Below are 19,640 nucleotides of genomic sequence, written 5' to 3' on the forward strand. Positions count from 1 at the left end.
CACCAGATAACTTGAACTATCCCAGATAATAAGCGTATGTCGGGTCTGCTGGCTTGATAAGGTCAGCACCCCGCTGACTGCATGCTGCTGCTGGTCCACCCAGACCACCCAGACTACTGAGTAAAAAGCCAGTGGGCTGCCAGCTTTGCCATAATGGGCCAGCTGTGGCTTGCTATCCTCTTGCTATCTGGGATGCCTCCACTGGTTCAGTACCGAAGGTTCCAGTTTTATGTTTTTTGTACCTGCTTAATATTGGTACCTACAGGACCTAATGACACACTTGCAGCTGAAGCTAACAACAATTTAGCGAATTCTTAACTTTTAGAGGTGAAGGAAAAGCCTACAAGCACTATTTATGCCACCGATATGCCACCAGAAAATAAACTAGAACAGCATTGTCGATGGGTCAATTAATATTTTAAATTTGTTTTACTGTAAAAAGTTCACTAAGGCGATGTAAGCAGAGCTGGTTTATTAGGAGTCTGGCCACTTCCTATTTCCCCTATTATATAAAAGTCATGACTGCAAAACGGCAGAGGGCATCTGCATGTGAGTCCTCAATGAACGGGAGTGAACGGAGCTCAACCACTAAAACCGGAAAGTTAAAATAGCTTCTAATCACTCGCACAGAACGTTTCTTTAAAAAAGCTTTCTCTAAAAAAAGCAAAGAAAACTCACCTGTATGTTTCCTTTTTTCTACAGCAAACAGGTTTTGGGCAGCAGGGCGCTAAGATTACGGCTACTGAGTGCTGATTGGCTGGTGAGCAGAGCAGCTCATTGGCTGTTCGCGCTCTCAGACGTCATGAACGTACATGAGGCTCCGTTTTAAACTCCTATAACTCGAGTTTAAAAGATCTTAAAAATAAAACAGCGGTGTTAAAATGTTTTATGCTGGTCAGGAAATGAATTAATTTCTTTTTCATTAAAAATGTTTAAGCGTTTATAAACTATGATTTTGCTCAAAGGCTCCACACCAAGCCTTTCATTTTGGACTCACTCGGGAGCGCCCTCTAGCGTTTGCGAACCCAGAAGACTTTTTTCCTGACGACGTTAATAAATAACAATAAAGTTCTCCGATATGAGCTGGAAGCAGACATTTATGGTAGCTCCCACAGAATGAAATCTACACCCGACTCCGTGTCATTACAGGGATTTGTGTGAGCGTTTGAGGGCAGGAAAGTGCACTATATTATTTTTTGGCATCACAAGTAGCGTTAAGCTGAGCTATCAAGTAAGCAAGGTAGCTAATTGGCCATAAATAGCTTCCTCAGTTCTAGTGGCGGGAATGTCAGGAATGTCAGCGGATGGAGTCTTCGAGCATTTGAAATTAGATCAGCTTGACTGTCACTCGACAACTCAGTGACTGGTGGCTGAAAACTTTCACAGACAACTGTTTCTACAGCGTTAAATGCGCTTCTCTGTAACAGGCTACAGTGTCTGGAGAGGCAGGGGTGAGGTGGAATGAAGAGGGATTTTAAGGCGCCGATTCCATGTAAGAGTGGCTCTCCAGCTGAGCAGACCAGACTGGATCGGGTCAGTGGAGCTTAGAGCTGAAATTCTGGCTATGATCTTTCATTGTGAAGAATTATCCATAGCAGCTAAGCAGGGATTTGTGGTCATTACGGACACAATTGCTCTCCACATTGTGCGAGAGTATGCGACAGAAACGGTCTCAGCACGGTGGGAAGGTGGGTAGCGCCGTTGCCTCACAGCAAGAAGGGCCTGGGTTCGATTCCCCAGCCGGGTGACCAGGGTCCTCTTTGTGTAGGGTCTGCATGGGTTTCCTCCAGGTTCTCCAGTTTCCTCCCACAGTCCATAAATTGCCCCTAGGTGTGAGTGAATGTCTCTGTTTGCCCTGTAATGAACTGCTGGCCTGTCCAGGGTGTATCCTGCCTTCAGGCCGCAGGGATAGGCTCCAGCACCCCCCGCGACCCAGAAGGAGAAGCGGCTTAGAAGATGTGTGTGTGTATTCATGTTGGGAAGAACAAGCCGTATCGTTGTCATGACTTCTGAGAATAAGGGCATTGTGGGGGTTTGGGGTCTGATTTATATGTCTGTGGCGCTTCTATTTGGTAATATAGTCCAAATTCTGCCCACTAATATGGCCTAAATACTGTTTAGCTCTATTTATACTTCTTAGGACAGCCTGGGCTACATATTCTGTTAAGTCCTAGTCCTCATGGAATTTGTAGTCCATTATTCATAAACTACACTCACTACAAAAACAACATTTCCCAGCTGCCCAAGTGGAGTCATGCATACTACAATACAGGTAGTTGGTAGTTGTAGTCCATCAGGTAGTTCCAACACTACAGCTAGTGTTTGTAAACAAAGGGCCTTAAGAAGTACAAAATGACCAAAAGTTGTTCGGTCTGGAGCTGTAATGTCGTACGTAAAGCCAGCAACGAATTATGGTTTTATTGTTTGCCTACTGAAAAGAAAAAGTCTGTCCAAAAACGTCTTTGGACTGGGAACCTGAGGCACGCTCTGATGCGCGGCTGCTTTCAATATCGCATAATACTTTTCAAAATCAACTCGATGAATTAAAAAAAATCTAATATGAAACACACATTTCTGAACAGACTATCGACTTCCGAATTTCTTTAAGAATCATAAGAAGTAGGAGAGGTTTGAACCCCACGCTCCACTAGAGGGCAGTGTAGGGGCTGCATCTTGTGTTTTTGGTCAGAGTTTTTATTCTCTTCAGCTCAAATAAAGAACTAATGACTACTGCAGCCGCCTAACGGCCACGGCACACCAGAGGGGCGGCTCCGCACAGCGGCTAGTACAGAGCACAGCTGTGAAGATGACCATCAAACTCAAGCTCAGTTTACACTTTACTCATGTAGACGTAATGGACTAAACCTCCGAACATCACTAAGAGATGATATCAGGTTTGGTTTAAGCTGAGTAGCTCTTCACAAACTCACTGTTCTCCAGCTAAAAGGTATAAGGGTGAAATACGATGTGGCCGGGCTGACACCGTTATTAGATGATTAGAATTAGAATTCGTATTAAATTAGATTAGAATTTGTCTGTTTATCTGAAACGTGAGCTTAATACTTTTCTCCGTGTACACTTAAACCCACCTGGCGTTTACTAGAACCTGGGCTCAATTTTCTACAATAAGAGTCACATGCTGAGCTCCGTCACTGTCATTAAGACTCCTACAGTTTTTTTTTAAAATTTGAATAATTTTCAAGTAATTTTAACACTGAACATCAGATTTAGATCATTTTTTAAATTTGTATAACTGCGATATTGAACCTTGAGCCCTACGCTGTAGTTTCCTCTCTTTCAATGATGCACAAAAGCACTACTTTCTTTACTGCCCCCTTGAGAAGAATCGAAATATTTGTTTAAAAAAAATCAATTACCCGAACAAAACTACCTTTAACTTATAAACTGTTCCACTTACTGAGAACAAGTTGTAGAATGATTATAATGTATATATTTAAATTTCTAAATGATCACAACATTTAAAATTTGAACTCTTCTAACTTCATAGCACCAGCGCTGTCTGCTCAAAAAGCTGACAAACAGCCCCAATAAAACTCCAGTCCTCTTTGGTTTATAGCCTAAATTCTGTACTATAACGACGTAAACATAGTTTTCTCTGCATCTTCATTCCTGTTTAATAACGCAGCCCAAATTTGGGAATACAGCCGGAGCTCCATTTGGTTTATAGCCTGAACTCTATTAGCAATAAGCCCATATTATGCAACACCGTGCACCAAATTGTGCCCAAGTGCTGTTTCATAATACGGCTTGAATTCACTTCAGTAATGCAGTCCAAATCCTGCTCGTAATAAAACCCACTTTTCATAACATTTCCCAGATGCTCAGTAATCAACGTGCACTTCTATCAGACTTCTGTCCAGTCTGGTTGGTCACATGTTGCGGGCCGTGTTTCTGAACGACGGCAGGTTGTTAGGAGTCCCACCGCCCTGCTCAGCTGAGCACACAGTGAAAGTCAATACGTTGCTGCTCACAAAAGGCAGCCGTATCCACAGGCTCCCGTCCTTTTGAATGTCACTCTATTCTGGGCCGGCCACCTCTGGGCAATTAATTAAGGTCAATGTATTGGCTCGCAGCCCTGCCACCCAGGGTGAAGAGCTATGAGGAAAGTAAACCTCAGGGTGATATAGCTGACTCCCAGACATGGCACAGTGCTGAGTCACAGGACAGACTTACCGTCTTTCTGCTTTAATTAAATATTAATTAAGAAGTAACACAGTGATTAACGTCAGCAGTGCTTATTACAGCGTGTCTGTACACTTAAATCGAGCTTTGAAGTACATGTAATCTCCCAACATGTAATCACGCAGGCCTTGCTGGTGTACAGACTGCAGCTTTTCTGTCGACCTGCTGATTGGTATCTGGTCAACAGTGGCCCTGTGGTCAGAGACTGGCCAGAGGGGGCTGATAAACTGCACAGATGGACTACAGTCCGTAACTGTATGGGAGGTGTTTCTAATAAAGTGGCCAGTGAGCGGAAGCACAGGGTAGGTGTTTCCAATAAAGTGGCCAGTGAGTGGAAGCACAGGGTAGGTGTTTCCAATAAAGTGGCCAGTGAGCAGACGCACAAGGTGGGTGTTTCTAAAAAAAGCAGCCAGTGAGCGGAAGTATGAGGTGGGTCTTTCTAATAAAGTGGCCAGTAAGCAGAAGCACAAGGTGGGTGTTTCTAATAAAGTGGCCAGGGCGCAAAAGCACAGGGTGGGTGTTTCTAATAAAGTGGCCAGTGTGTAAAAGCACAGGGTGGGTGTTTCTAATAAAGTGGCCAGTGAGCGGAAGCACAGGGTAGGTGTTTCCAATAAAGTGGCCAGTGAGCAGACGCACAAGGTGGGTGTTTCTAAAAAAAGCGGCCAGTGAGCGGAAGTATGAGGTGGGTCTTTCTAATAAAGTGGCCAGTAAGCCGGAAGCACAAGGTGGGTGTTTCTAATAAAGTGGCCAGTGTGTAAAAGCACAGGGTGGGTGTTTCTAATAAAGTGGCCAGTGCGCAAAAGCACAAGGCGGGTGTTTCTAATAAAGTGGCCAGTGTGTAAAAGCACAAGGCGGGTGTTTCTAATAAAGTGGCCAGTGAGCGGAAGCACGAGGTGGGTGTTTCTAATAAAGCGGCCAGTGAGCGGAAGCACGAGGTGGGTGTTTCTAATAAAGTGGCCAGTCAGTGGCCATACAAGGAAAAGAAACTCTGCTGCTATATCACAAAACACAGCATAATTAGTGATGAAGGTGACCTCTAAGCTTGTGCTCATCTAATAAACTCACTGCTTGAAACAGCGAGCTGTGCAAGTGGTTCCCCCGAGCTTTTCAATTACAGCCTAATTGCAATAATCCAAGATGAAGTGGTATTCACTGGCTCCTGTGCCATTCCCATTAATCAGAAATATTCCCGAAGACTGTTGTTATTCTCAGAGATAGAAGCGCTTCAATATTAGAATCAAGCCGCTCTTACATAACCATGCAGTCACATCAGAACCTTGACTTTTTTCCCTTTTCTTTACACCGTTTGAAATCTTCCGGTCCCTTTGCACCCTGTGTGAGCAGTTCGGTGTGAATGCACTGACAGAAATGGCACAAAATGACTTTACATTAATGAATATTTTTACAATTTCTGCATAAATTACAAAATTAAGACGGTATTCAGACTGTTTTGATCTGCCTTTTTCCCCATTCACCACGACCACAACACAAATACAATATAATAAATATCTTATTTGCTATCCAAACCTAAACGCACCACCTTTTTTATATAGGTTTTATACGGAGTCTTGATGATATGCTAAAATATGCATTTTCAAAAATAGATTTTCCACATAAAGCCTTTCATGTGTTCATAACCCTTTCATGCGATACCTTTCTAGGAGGAACTGTTAGAGCCCATGTGTCCCACACAAGGCTGAGAGGCCTGACACAATCCTAACCGGCCCACTGCGTGTTTTAATCGCCCATTAATATTAGCCCGTTTCACAGTGAGCTGTACTACAGTTCCCAGCATTCACTGCAACGTCATATCACACCAGTCATATCAACAAACTCACCAGCTGCATCATGAAGCATCATAAACGCTGAACATCAGCTCAGCAGCTCAGAAACTGAGCCCAAGTCTTCATGAACAGAGCAAAGCAAAGACGCCAGGTGTCTAATTTAAGCAGATAGGTGGGTTTTAGAGGCGGAGCTCCTGGGGACGTTTAGATTTTGAGTATTTCAAGTATTCATGTAACATTTGGAGGTCGACTACAAGTGTCTGTATTTCACTGCTGAGGTTCGCATGTTGAACAAACAGTGGCCAGGTGGGTCACAGCACAACATTAATTTAAACTGAAATAAAAACATTTTAAGCGATTGAGTTTGACACCCCTGGCTCTGAGGCAGACGTCTGGTTCCATTCACCGCCACTGTGAAAACTGTATGCATGTCCTCATCGATGAGGCTGTTAGTCTCGCTGACCCTTCTCTAGATTCCTGATACGGCCTCCCCGTCAGCTGACTGTCGACGTCTCGCTCATCAATAATTCAGCCAGAAACGCCGGCACTGCCAGACCATCACCCGTGGGAACTGGAACGAGCTGTCAGCAAACCCACCTCCCTGCTGGACACACTGCTCACAGTTACAAGTTCTCGAAAACACAGCGATAGTGAGAGAGATCACGCCGCCTCACAGACCAGTCCCACTCAGATGCGCCACTACTTTGCTTTACCTACTGCAGATAACCTGGTACTCACACCAGAGGCATCGGAGCACCAACTGACCGAAAACTCAAGCGGTCAAGCCAAAACGGGCTCTTTAAAGTTTTTTGAAGGCACTTGAAGGTTTAAGGAACCAAAAAAGGAGGTCTTCTGTGGCAGAGGCCTTCAAATCCAGACAGAACTTTTCAGGTGTGTGTTTTATAATCAGTGACAGTCGGACGAAACGTGGGCTGCATTTGTATGCAAAAGTTGTTAGAACAGTCAAAACAGCTGCCCTCTCTATGGGGAACACACTCAAATATTAGAGCACAGTAAAACATGGTTTTACTCTAACATCCTGGAAGGAACGGAACATAAAACGTTCCGTAACTTTTGCACAGGCCAGGTTTGAGCGCCTTTCCCCAGCGAACTGAAATGAGCAGGAACTGTGCATTAGAACGTGCATAACATGGGTTACGCTGAGTCACAGCAGCACCAGCATTTACGTATCGGCAGCGGCTGATCTGCGCATGAAAAATATCGAACATCGGCATCAGCCCACAATTCCCGTATCGGTGCATCCCTGCTGGGAACTGGATTCAGGCTCCACATTTGAAGAACCCTTTTTGGCACGAAAATGGGACAAAAGCAACAAATGGCTGTCAACGCACCATCAAATAAAACAGCCCAATATCACGGGTTCTTTAGCAAAGGCAATGGTTCTATTTAGAACCTGCTATTTTAGGTCTTCATTTCATGCTTAAATGGTTCTTTGCAATGGAGAAACGGCTCTTCAGACTGACGGAGAATGTGCTGTATGTAGTTCTACACAGAACCTCTTTGAACACGGGTCCCTATAGCACCAAAAAGGGTTCTTCTATTGTTACAAGCTTGACAACAGCAGAACCCTTTAGTTCCTACGAAGAACCATTCTCCATCAAACTGAAAAAAAACATTTCAGTATACAAAGAACCATTTAAGCCTGAAACGGTTCTAAATAGAACCATTGGCTGTACTTTTTTAAGCATCGGTATCATCTGCCCACATCAGCCCACAATTCCTGTGTCGGTGCATCCCTGCTGGGAACTGGGCTCAAGGTCCAGGTGTGAAGAACCCTTTTCGGGATGGGACGGGAATTTGGCGGCAGAGCAAAAATAGAACGAGTGGCCTTCGACAAACAAAACAGCAGAACTGTATAACGAAGCCGAGTCTAACGGCTCTGCTGGCTTCTCTGGACTCGCTCAGCGCACCGTGAATCTCCTGCGGTCTGAGGTTTGCAAGTGTCCCGCTAAACGGAAATCGGCCAGTTCCGAGCGGAGGAGACGCTCAGTAATTAAACAGACAGGCTATTCCACACGTCGACGTTTTCAGCACCGCGGTCAGCGCAGCGTTCAATCACGCCCGAAAAAGAAGTGAGCCCGGGGGAGGACATACATCACCTACGCCCGATTACTTATTAATGTGGCGACTGCATGGAAGAGGGATGATCGATTAACGCTGACCGCGTCGCGGTCAGTCACACTGGGTCCGCAGGGCAGAGCCGGTCGCCCGGCACACCAAACACCAGGGTCACCAAACCAGCAGCTGAGAAAAGCTGAGCATCTCAGCCAATGAGCCGACGCTCTCAGAGTCCTGAAAGTACTCAGGTTCCACATCTGAAGAACCCTTCTTTGGCCTGGGAATGGGAATCTGGCTACTACACAAAAATCCAACAAACAGCCGTCAAGACACGATCAAAATCAGCACAACTTCACTCTTAAACAAGACGGTTCTTCATGGGTTCTCTAGTAAAGGAAATCAGAACCTTCTATTTGATGTCTACATAGAACCTTTTTCAAAAAAACCATCTACAGCACATTCTCCATCAATCTGAAGAACCAGTGAATCATTCAAAGGGTTCTTTGAGTGTTCATGGTTCTACATAGAACCATTTGCTTCACCACAGAACCCTTAAAGAACCATCCATTTTAAAAGTGCTTATAAGTAGATGCCCTTCGTAAAATTAAGGAAAAGCACACATAGAACCGTGAACACTCAAAGAAACTTTTGTATGATTAAAGGGTTCTGTGCATGGTGAAATGGTTCTTCAGATTGATGGAAAATGTGCTGTAGATGGTTCTATATAGAACCTGTTTGAAAAGGGCTCTATATAGCACCAAAGGTGGCTAGCATGAAGGCCGTAGCAATAGACGAACCCTTTTTGCTGCCATCTACAGCACATTCTCCATCAATCTGAAGAACCATTTCACCATGCATAGAACCTGTTAATCATCATTAAGTGTTGATGGTTCCTTATAGAACCATTTTCTTTACTAAAGAACCCTTGACCATCTTTTTCAAAAGTGTGGTGTTAACATCTGAGGCCACATCAGACGCATATGCTATCCTCATTAGAACCTTCGATTTGAGGTCTATATAGAATCATTTCACATTTAAACAGTTCTTTGTATGGTGAAAAGGTTCTTCAGATTGATGGAGAACATATTGTATTGTTCTAAATAGTGAAAAAGAGTTCGTCTATCATTACAAGCCTGACATCATGAAAAGGTCAGAACCCTTTTTGTATTAACAGTAGTTTCATGGTACTTTAACTTTTATACATACTTAAAAAGATGGTTCTTCAAAGGTTCTTTAATAAAGAAAACAATTCTATATAGAACCGTGGACACTCAAAGAACCGTTTGCACAGGGGTTCTTGGTACTGTGAAAGGGTTCTTTTAGACTGATGGAGGATGTGTTTTATATGGTTCTATACTGAACCTGTTTGGAAATGGTTCTATAGAGCACCAAAAAGGGTTCTTCTATTATTACAGACTTGACATTGGAACAATAGAAGATGAAAGAAGATGGTTCTTCTAGGGTTCTTTAGTACAGAAAACGGCTCTATATAGAGTCATGAACACTCAAAGAACCCTTTGCATGATTAAATTTAAAGATAAGATCGATGGAGAATGTCCGGTAGATAGATCTAAATGGAACGTTTTGGAAAGCGCCAGAAGGGTTCTGCTGTTGTGACGATGTCAAGCTTGTAACAAAAGAACCCTTTCCAAAAAGCCAGAGAACCATTTCAGCTTGCAAATGGTTCTATATAGAACCCATGGTTCTAAATAGAACCATTGCTATTACTAAAAAACCTCTGAAGAACCATCTTTAGAAACGCGTATCAGCACTGGCTCATTTGTGCGTGAAAGATATCAGAACATCTGTATAGCACCAAAAAGGGTTCCATTACTATGATGCTACATAAAAAAGATGGGGTTCTTTAGTAATAGTTCTTTAGCAGTGGTTCAATTTAGAACCATACAGAGTTCCATACAGAACCGTTTGCATGCGTGAATGGGTCTCTGCACGGTCAAATGGTTCTTCAGATTGATGGAGAATGTGTTGTACATGGTTCTATATAACATCATAACAACAGAACCCTTTTTTGTGCCACATAGTGATGCACCAAAATGGGAATTGTGGGCTAGAACCCTTTTCAAAAAGATCCTATATAGAACCATCTATCATGCATTTAATCATGCAAAGGGTTCTTTGAGTGTTCAGGGGTCTTTACTAAAGAACCCTTGAAGAACCATCTTTGTAGCTAACATCTGGGGCCGCATCAGACGCATGCGCTATCATCATTACTATTACCGCTGTGTTGTTGTCGCAGCATCTCACGCATGAGATGCGTGTGCCACTGTGCTATCGTCATTACTATTATTGCTGCGTTGCAGCATCTCACGCATGAAATGCGTGTGCCACTGTGCTATCGTCATTACTATTATCGCTGCGTTGCAGTATCTCACGCATGAAATGCGTGTGCCAGTGTGCTATCGTCATTACTATTATCGCTGCGTTGCAGTATCTCACGCATGAGATGCGTGTGCCAGTGTGCTATCGTCATTACTATTATCGCTGCGTTGCAGTATCTCACGCATGAGATGCGTGTGCCAGTGTGCTATCGTCATTACTATTATCGCTGCGTTGCAGTATCTCACGCATGAGATGCGTGTGCCAGTGTGCTATCATCATTACTATTATCGCTGCGTTGCAGTATCTCACGCATGAGATGCGTGTGCCAGTGTGCTATCGTCATTACTATTATCGCTGCGTTGCAGCATCTCACGCATGAGATGCGTGTGCAATCATTACTATTACCCCTGTCTTGCTGTCGCAGCGACCTTAACCGTGCTTTTGTCCTTCCCGAGCGAGTAAAACAAAAAAACAAGCAAAAAAGAACAAAACAAAACAAAAAACCTGGAAAAAACTCGTTCGCGTTAAATTGAGCCCGAGATCTACGTCGTAGTCTGCTTTCACGCGCATCCAGCACGAGCTTTCGCCAAGTACTGCAGTAGTAGAGCCACACAATCTCAACTGAAGTTGGCTTCCCGTTCGAATTCCCCAGTCCACCTTAAATGGTGCAACAGCTCCATAGGCGCCCGTTGTAAAGGCGCCAGAAGGTAGAATGCAACCGCCGCCATTTAAGGTGGACCGGATAATTCGACGGAGAAGCTGGCAAAAATGAAGCCTTATGATTTTTTTTCTTACGTCTTCATCCTCGCACGCGTTTCTCTTGCGGTACTGCGCCCTGACCCGGCCGTCCGTCGCAGGCTGGGGGGCTTTTCCTGCCTTCTCCTCTCCCTCGACCTGCCCTCCGAGAAGGTGGCTGGCTTCAGGTGGGTGCGGGAAGGATTTGCTCGTGTTGATCTTCCCGGTAAACCTCTGATAGAGCGAAGCCATAGGGTCCAGCTTTGAAGAAGAACAACAAGAAGAAGAAGAAGAAGAAGAGAAAAAAAGAGAGAAGCGCTACTGCATCTCAAAGCCGGAGAGGTCCTTCAGCCTTCCTGCCCAGTCTGCTGTCCAGCCAGATGTCCCCCTTCTCTTCTCGAGCAACTGGTCTCAGTAGAAAGAGGAGCCGCCTGAAAGATGCATGAGGCGTCTCAGCACCTGGACACTCAGCGTGGCTCCAAGTCCGCTCTACATTCAGAGCACGTTGTCCAGCTCTTCGCTCCGCGCGCTGGAGAGGCTGGAGAGGAGCGAGCATCCAGCAGCGGGGACTGAAGGTGGGAATGGGCTCGAGCGCGCAGGGAGGAACAGAGGAACAGGTCTCCTCTGGCGCGAGGGGAGGTCCTGGTCTTGGAAAGCTGGACTGGGACCAGGGGCTGTGCGTGGCGACGCGCTCTGCATGAGAAGTGGCCAGTGAGGAGGACCAGGCTCCCCGCCTGGGATCTCAGCGGCGCAGCGGCTCCATCTGGACCCAGACCTTCAGCGCCCGTCGCTCCTCACACGCCTGTGGAAGTCCTCGCGCCTGAGGTGATGACCAGTCCGGTGTGCGCGGTCATATGCGCCCTGCACGCGCAGATTCGGCTATTTTACTTCTTTACGAAGGGCTGAACCCGTGAAAGACGGTGTTGCAGCGCCGCCCAGCGGCCAGCAGCCGAACTGCGGTCTGGTGTGACAGCAGGAGAAAACAAACTCGCAGCTTTGGAGAAAGTTTTGGGGACCCTGCTCTATCTAGAACCACGAGTTCCATACAGAACCATCTGCATGCTTAAATGGCTCTCTGGTTCTTCAGATTGATGGGGAGTGTGTTGTATTTGGTTCTATACAGCACAAAAAAGGGTTCTGCTATTGGCAGGAGCTTGACATCATAACAATAGAAGAACGCATTTTGTCGCTATATAGAACCCATTTTCAAAAAGATTCCATATAGAACCATATATATCACGTTCTATACAGAACTATTAACATTCAAAGAACCTTTTGCATGATTGAAGGGTTCTTCACATTGATGGAGAATGTGTTGTACATGGTTCTATATAGCACTAGAAAGGGTTCTGCTATTGCTACAAGCTTGACAGCGAAGCAATAGAAGAACCCTTTTTGGTGCTGTATAGAACCATATACAACACATTCTCCACCATTCTGAAGAAATGTTTCACCATGCAGAGAACCATTTTAGCATGAAAGAATGGTTCTAAATAGAACCACTGCTTTTACTAAAAAACCTCTGAAGAACCGTCTTTAGAAACGAGTATCGGCACCGGCTCATTTGAGCATGAAAAACATTGGAATATCTGTATAGCAGCGAAACAGGTTCTATTATTATTATGCTATATAGAACCAAGGGAACTGTGGGCTGACGCTGATATCTGATATTTTTCACGCACATTCAAGCAATGCTACATAAAAGAGATGGGGTTCTTCAGTGAAACCATTGGTTCTATTTAGAACCACGAGTTCCAGAACAATTAAAATGCTTAAATGGGTCTCTGCATGGTGTAATGGTTCTTCAGATCGATGGAGAATGTTTTGTATACGGTTCTACATAGCACCATAACTCAAACTTATTTCTAAAGATGGTTCTTCAGAAGTTCTTTAGTAAAAGCAATGGCTCAGTTTAGAACCATAAGTTGCATGTTTAAAAATGTGTTGCAAACAGTTCTACACAGTACCAAAAAGGGTTCTGCTATTTTTACGTCAAGCTTGTGATGACAGAAGAACTCTTTCTTGTGCTATCTAGAACCATACAGAACGCATCCTCCATCAATCTGAAGAACTTCATCATGCAAAGAACTATTTTGGGATGCAGTGGTTCTATATAAGAGTTCATGGAAAAGGAAAAAGATGGTTCTTTAAGGGTTCTTTAGTAAAGGCAATGGATGTTTACAATGGGCATATCAGTGTTATGTAGCGGGGTTCTAGTGCAGTGTTCCCAAAACTTTCCGTAAAGCACTGTCAGCAGGGTTGTCATCACACCAATCTGATACCCGGGGCGTAGCTAGAACGTTTAGAGTGATTTTCTTGGGGTGGCGCTTTGCTAAGATATTAAAATGATATAAAAGTGATGTTTGCCATGTCTGATTAAATCTGTCCATCATTTTCACACGAACGAAGCAGAACATCAGCGCAGATACGGCCAAGCGTAACGTGAAAGACGTGAAATAACGTGGAACGTGTTAAAGACGAGCACGTTAAAATGACTCGCTGTATCCTGTGCAGAACATTCAGAAAAGCAGAAATAAACATTATTGACGTTCTTCATTTAGGCTGCAGCTACTACAGCTTATACATCTGTCTGGTGATCAGAAAGCTCAGCGCTGTATGAGGGAACCTGCACATGGCTCTCCAAAGGTTCCTTAGCAAAGAAAATGGTTCTGTAGAATCACGAACACTCAAAGAACCCTTTGCATGGTGAAGGGGTTCTTCAGACTGACGTCAAATGTGTTGTATATGGTCATATATAGCACCAAAAGGGTTCTGCTGTTGATACAAGCTTGATACCGTAACAGTCGAAGAACCCTTTTTGGTGCTATAGGCTTTTTTCCATGGATAAACCGTAAGAACCATCCTTTTGTTTTGGTTGTTTTGGGTGATATTGAGGTCACTATAACAGTAGCGCCAGAACCTCTGAAAGCTCTCACCACACGGGGAGGGGAGAACATAATTCCCAGGAGAACCCTGATATTCCCCAGAGGTTTAATTGTTGATTGACCCCAAAGGGTATAAGATGATGGTAGATTTGAAGATAACATGTGGGCTAGACTCCTTACTGGACGTGCACCGCACTATTTGGGCTTAAAAGCCTTTATATTTCACCCATCTGAACACTGTGGGGTCAGTCTGACCCCAGCAGTTGGGAATTATGTTCTCCCCTCCCCGTGTGGTGAGAGCTCTCAGAGGTTCTGGCGCTATTACAGGCACGGCTGTGTTAGATTAGGACCCTAAAGCAGAAGATTCTAAAATCACATGTTATAGTGACCTCAATATCACCCAAAACAACCAAAACAAAAGGATGGTTCTTACGGTTTATCCACGGAAAACAGCCTATAGCACCAAAAACGGTTCTTCGACTGTTATGGTATCAAGCTTGTAACACAGCAGAACCCTTTTTGGTGCTGTATAGGACCATACACATTCACCGTCAGTCTGAAGAACCATTTCACCATGCAAAGGGTTCTTTGAGTTTTCATGATTTGTACAGTATTTTATACTAATGCTGTTTGCTGTCCGGTGTGGTCCAGAGGAGGATGGGTTCCCCTTTTGAGTCTTGGTTCCTCTCAAGGTTTCTTCCTCCTGCTCTTAGGGAGTTTTTCCTTACCACTGCCTCCACTGGCGACGCTCATGGGGGCTCGGACCCCCATCTGTACAGCTGTTTTGTGACAGCACCTGTTGTAAAACGTGCTCTATAATTAAATAAATTTATAGATCTATAAATCTGACTTGATTATCTAGAGCACTGCGTAGGGAGCAGGGAGCTGTGTGAGGAACAGCTGTGGACTGTAGAAATGCCTCCTCAGATGCCTGAGCATGCACTGCGTGAAACCCTCTTTGTCAGGCTGTAATGCGTTCCTGCACAGTTCCAGCACCTGGACAGCTCCTTCACTACGTCCTATGATGAGGAACGTTGTCTTCATTTCATTTTGAAACTAATGTGGCTGGAATTTTGGGCAAATATGTCACAGCGCTTTTCCTGACCAACATATGAAGCTGGAAATGTTTTCCATACACTCCTAAAAAAGATGGTTCTTTAGTAAAGAAGGGTTCTTTACTAAAGAAAATAGTTCAATAAAGAGCTCTTAGCATTATTACAGTGTTCTTTGCATCATAACAGGGTTCTTCAGAATGTGCTGTAGATGGTTCTATTCAGAACCTTTTTGAAAAGGGCACCCGAAAGGGTTCTCGCATTGTTATGAAGTTAAGCTTGTAACAACAGAAGAACGCTTTTGGGTGCTATGTAGAATCCTTATCAAAAATGTTCTATACAGAAACATCTACAGCACCTTGTCCGTCAAGCTGAAGAACGAGCTAACCCTTTGAGGGTTCTTTGAGTGCCCCTGGAAACGAGAGAATAAAGAAGCCTTGAAGAGCCATATGTTTTAAGACTGTAATTTAGAGACGGGACCAATTTGTGTTGACTTTAAGGGAACCAAATGTGGTTCTTGTATGGCAAAAAAACCCTTTGTAGCATTCTTAACTTCTTAAGAGAGTATCTGCTATCCGCTAGGAGAACATCTGCATAACAGCGGCGATGAGCATCTTCGGCATTAAGGCAGTGATTTGTAAACATCCTCTGCAGACGTTTCTGAGATGTAATGCATCTGCAACGACTGAAAGCGAAAGCTCAGACGAACAATTAATATTGAAAGGGAGGAAACCCACCGCACTAAACCTCTTAGCGCTGATCTTATACTTACGATGAAAAAGGCTCCTCTAGACTCAGAAACTGATGAGAACCTCTTTCGTGAAGGCATAAGAGTGGACAGCGTCTCCCTCAGGCCTCAGAGATCCTACTAACTGTTCCAACTCATTAAGTTTAGCCCATCCAAACACCATCTTCAACATCGTGTTTACTTCATTTAGGAGATTAAGTTGAGCTGGTAGACGTGAACCTCCAGTATTGGGATAGTATCTACACATTACAGCTTTAATGAATCCCATTCTAAACCACTCTTCTGAGAAGCTTCTGCAAGGTGTTGGAAAGAGTCTGTGGGACTTTCTGCTCATTCTTCCAGAAGAGCACCTGTGAGGTCAGACACTGATGTTGGACGAGAGGGTCTGGCTCACAATCTCCGTTCTAGTTCATCCCAAAGGTGTTGGATGGGGTTGAGGTCAGGGCTCTGTGAGGGCCACTCAAGTTCTTCCACACCAAACAGACCCTGCCAGACCTTTATGAAGCTGCTTTGTGCACTGGTGCTCCGTCATGCTGGAAAAGAAAAGGATCTTCCCCAAACTGTTCCCACACAGTTGGACATGTACAGTTGTCCAGAATGTCTTGGTACCTGAGAGTCCTCCACCAAACTCTACAGCTGGCACAGTGCAGAAAGGCAGGTAATGTTCTCCTGGCATTCGCCAAACCCAGACCCGTCCATCAGACTGACAGATGTAACGTATATACAGTCAAAATCAAATAAGCATGATGTTGCATTTTTTGATGCACTGTGATTAAAATAAAGGAGTCAATAAAGCATAAATAAAGGACCGTTTAATAATAAGATATAAAACTAAATACCATCATCCAAAAAAAGGTGGAATGGTTAAAATATACTTTTATTTAAGGGGCTCAATCATTCTATCATTTTATTTACTATGTGTTTCTCGTTTAGAGGAAATTAGTCTGTCCTCGTTAATGCATTTCAGCCTATCAGCTGTGTTGTGATGAGGGGGCGGAGTCTAATTAGCACTATGTGGTAGAATATAAGAGCGCAGTCATGGTTTTGATTATTATTATTGGAAAACGTGGAAAGAAGTAAAAACAAGGACACACAGTGTCACTGACATGAAGCACACCTCCTGACCGCTAAGGGCGCCCCCTTATGGGGGATTTCCTGCCTGCTAAATGTGAGTCAGGTCCATGAGGTGCTTTGCATCTAAAAACATAAACAACACAGCCTAAATCTCTGAGTGGGTGTGTCCAGTGTTTTAACTGGTAGTGTATGTGTGGAGTACTATTATTATAACTATTATTATTAGCACATCGTTATATTTTACAAGGTCTGACTGACCTCAGCATTGCTGAAAGTACATCTCTCACACACTACGTCAGCCTGAAGACCAAGTCACCACCCTGAAGACCAAATCCAAAAACCTTGAAGAAAAATGTTTTTTTTTCCTCAAGGATAAAAAATCCATAAATCATTGTAACCAGATGAAGTAAACTGAACCGTAAACCTTGTGCAAAGCCAATCAGGCAGTGCAGTCAGGCTTTGTTCCTCTATGCCTTTGTTATTTATCTGATTTTGCCCTTGAAACTCACCAGACAACACTGAGCACAGGCTTGGCCTAAGAAATCCAACAGATCCAGCATACTTTCAGCCGCCTATGGCAGGAGAGCTTCATCCTTCACTGGATTTGATCTTGGAATTTGATCCATGGAATCAGATTATCTTTAATCATGACCTGCTCCGCTTGAGGAAATGACCACAAGCCAGCTGAGCAGATCAGCTCTGAGCAGCCCAACCGGCTTAGATCAGCAAAACACAAGCTTCGTAAAAACTGCGCTGTTTCTGAAACCCTTAAAAATAAAGGTGCTAAGTGGGTTCTTTAGAACATTTGATTCCCTAAAGAACCGTTCTGTGAACTTGTAAATGAAAACACAAAAATGTGAATAAACTTGGAGTTTAAAGGAATTAAAAGTTCTATAAGAGTTAAATATTTTTTCACCCTTCATTTGTTTAATTTCCAGACAAAACGTGCATCAAGTAAAAGATATTTATTTCACATCATCACTGAAAAAAATCCAGAAAACACGTATTAAACAGAAAACTAGAAAAGCTTCTTGAAGAAAATGCAGCGACTGCAGTTGCTAGACGGTTCTTAGGGTGTTGCAAAGGTTACTAAGGTTTATTTGAGGTGGTTGCAAAGATGTTGATTAGTGGTTGCTATGGTTTCCTAGGTGGTTTCTAGGTGGTAGTACAGGTATTGCGAGGTGGTTGCTATGGTATCCCAGGCGGTTGCTGGGGTGTGGCCGCATGGTTATGGTTATTTCAGGTGGGTTGCAAAGGTGTTGATAAGCAGTTGCTGAGGTATCCTAGGTAGCTGCTAGGTGGTTGTTAGGGTGTCGCTAGTTGGTTACCAGATGGTTGCTAGAGTGTTGCTACAATGTTGCTTAATGGTTGCTATGACATCCCAGGCCTTTGCTAGGTGGTTGCTAAGGTGTTGCTAGGTGGTTGCTATGGAATCCCAGGCAGTTTCACGGTGTTTGCTAGGGTGTTGCTAGGAGGTTGCTATGGTATCCCAGGTGGTTGCTATTAGTCTTTAAACAATTTCACGAAAACCTTACATCCTATAAGAAAAACTGTATTCAAGCACATTTCACATATTCCCCATCTGATCAAACCTTCTGATGGGATATTTGATATCTCAAAAACTGTAGGATGAGTTATCAGACAAAAGCCTGAAAGAATAATAATAATAATAATAATAATAATAAGACCAAGAATAAGAAGAACATACCATCAGATAAGAATTGTGTTTAATTACTTAATTGTGTTTAAGAGTCTTCTCACAGTGGAAGGATGGACAGAAACACCTGTGGACGTTTTCAGATGCGAAGCAGCTTGATGTTCTCCTCTCTCTCAGAGATGAAAGCTTTAAGTGCTGTTTATCTGATGGGGGCAGGTTTGGTTTCTACCAGGTCGATGGTTGTTTTGACTGCAAATCAAATGGAGGGCGCGCTCTCTGACATTTGCACAGTGCTGCGTGCCCAAGCTGATTTAGGACCCTTATTTTTCAGAGCATGCAGCAAAAAAAGTTGCACAGGCCTGAGGTACTGTAAGTCTCTCGGCGCCTTTCATAACAGCCAGCCTCGAGGTAGAACACGGAGCCAATTTCCTCGATCAGAACAACCTCTATTACGTTCTGCAGCTTTTATTGCCGCTGCGCTGGTAGGAACAGGCTAATCACAGCTCTGTTCTAATTGCATCACAGATGTTACTGAAATGCATGGGCAAACCAAATAGCATGTGAGGTTCAATTAATTTCACTTTTACCCAGAGTCGTTTCCACGTCCCTGCAGAGCAAGCAGCCTGGTGAAATGTGCTTACTCAGAAGAGGAAGCTGAACAACTTCAGGCCCCACATTAAACTGATTTTGGGGGTGAAGGGTTTAAAGAATGTGCAACATTTTGAGTCTTTTCATTACAAGTAAAAAGCAACCATGACGGCTAGTCAACACCACCCAAAAATCAAAGACCACCCCTCATTTTTCAGCGTCAGGGAAAAAAACAGACCACACATTTACCAGAAAACTGCACAGAAGCCTCAAAAACTAAATATAATATCTTTTTCTTTTTCAATATTCAGTGTGTCAGCTCTACAGGAGACCCACTTTCAGCTTCTCCAATTAATCGGCAGGGGTGTTTTTCCTCATCTCCAAAGTTCTTTGAATTGAACTGGGTGATTAAAACCTACATTATCGCCTCAAATTAGAGCTCTAATGTAGAGAGTAAGGGATGGAGTCTCGGCCTCTGAACACTGCTGAGATAAC

At 43.8% G+C, this 19,640-nt stretch overlaps 1 protein-coding gene across 2 annotated transcripts in view; it reads right to left on the reverse strand.

Moving 5' to 3' along the window:
- The window catches only part of dpp6b (dipeptidyl-peptidase 6b), a 226,856-nt gene that overhangs the window by 166,782 nt on the left and 40,434 nt on the right, over positions 1 to 19,640 (reverse strand). Inside the window, exon 1 of one of the 2 annotated variants that reach the window (XM_017703449.2) lies at positions 11,202 to 12,005. The exons of the other annotated variant lie outside the window; for it this stretch is intronic. Within the exon in view, the coding sequence (XP_017558938.1) occupies positions 11,202 to 11,393 (192 nt within the window). The 5' untranslated portion in view covers positions 11,394 to 12,005. Of the gene's footprint in view, positions 1 to 11,201; positions 12,006 to 19,640 lie in introns of those variants that run through there. 2 annotated transcript variants of the gene reach the window in all.

The sequence above is a fragment of the Pygocentrus nattereri genome, chromosome 2, assembly GCF_015220715.1.
Source record: "Pygocentrus nattereri isolate fPygNat1 chromosome 2, fPygNat1.pri, whole genome shotgun sequence".
Lineage (NCBI taxonomy): Eukaryota > Metazoa > Chordata > Actinopteri > Characiformes > Serrasalmidae > Pygocentrus > Pygocentrus nattereri.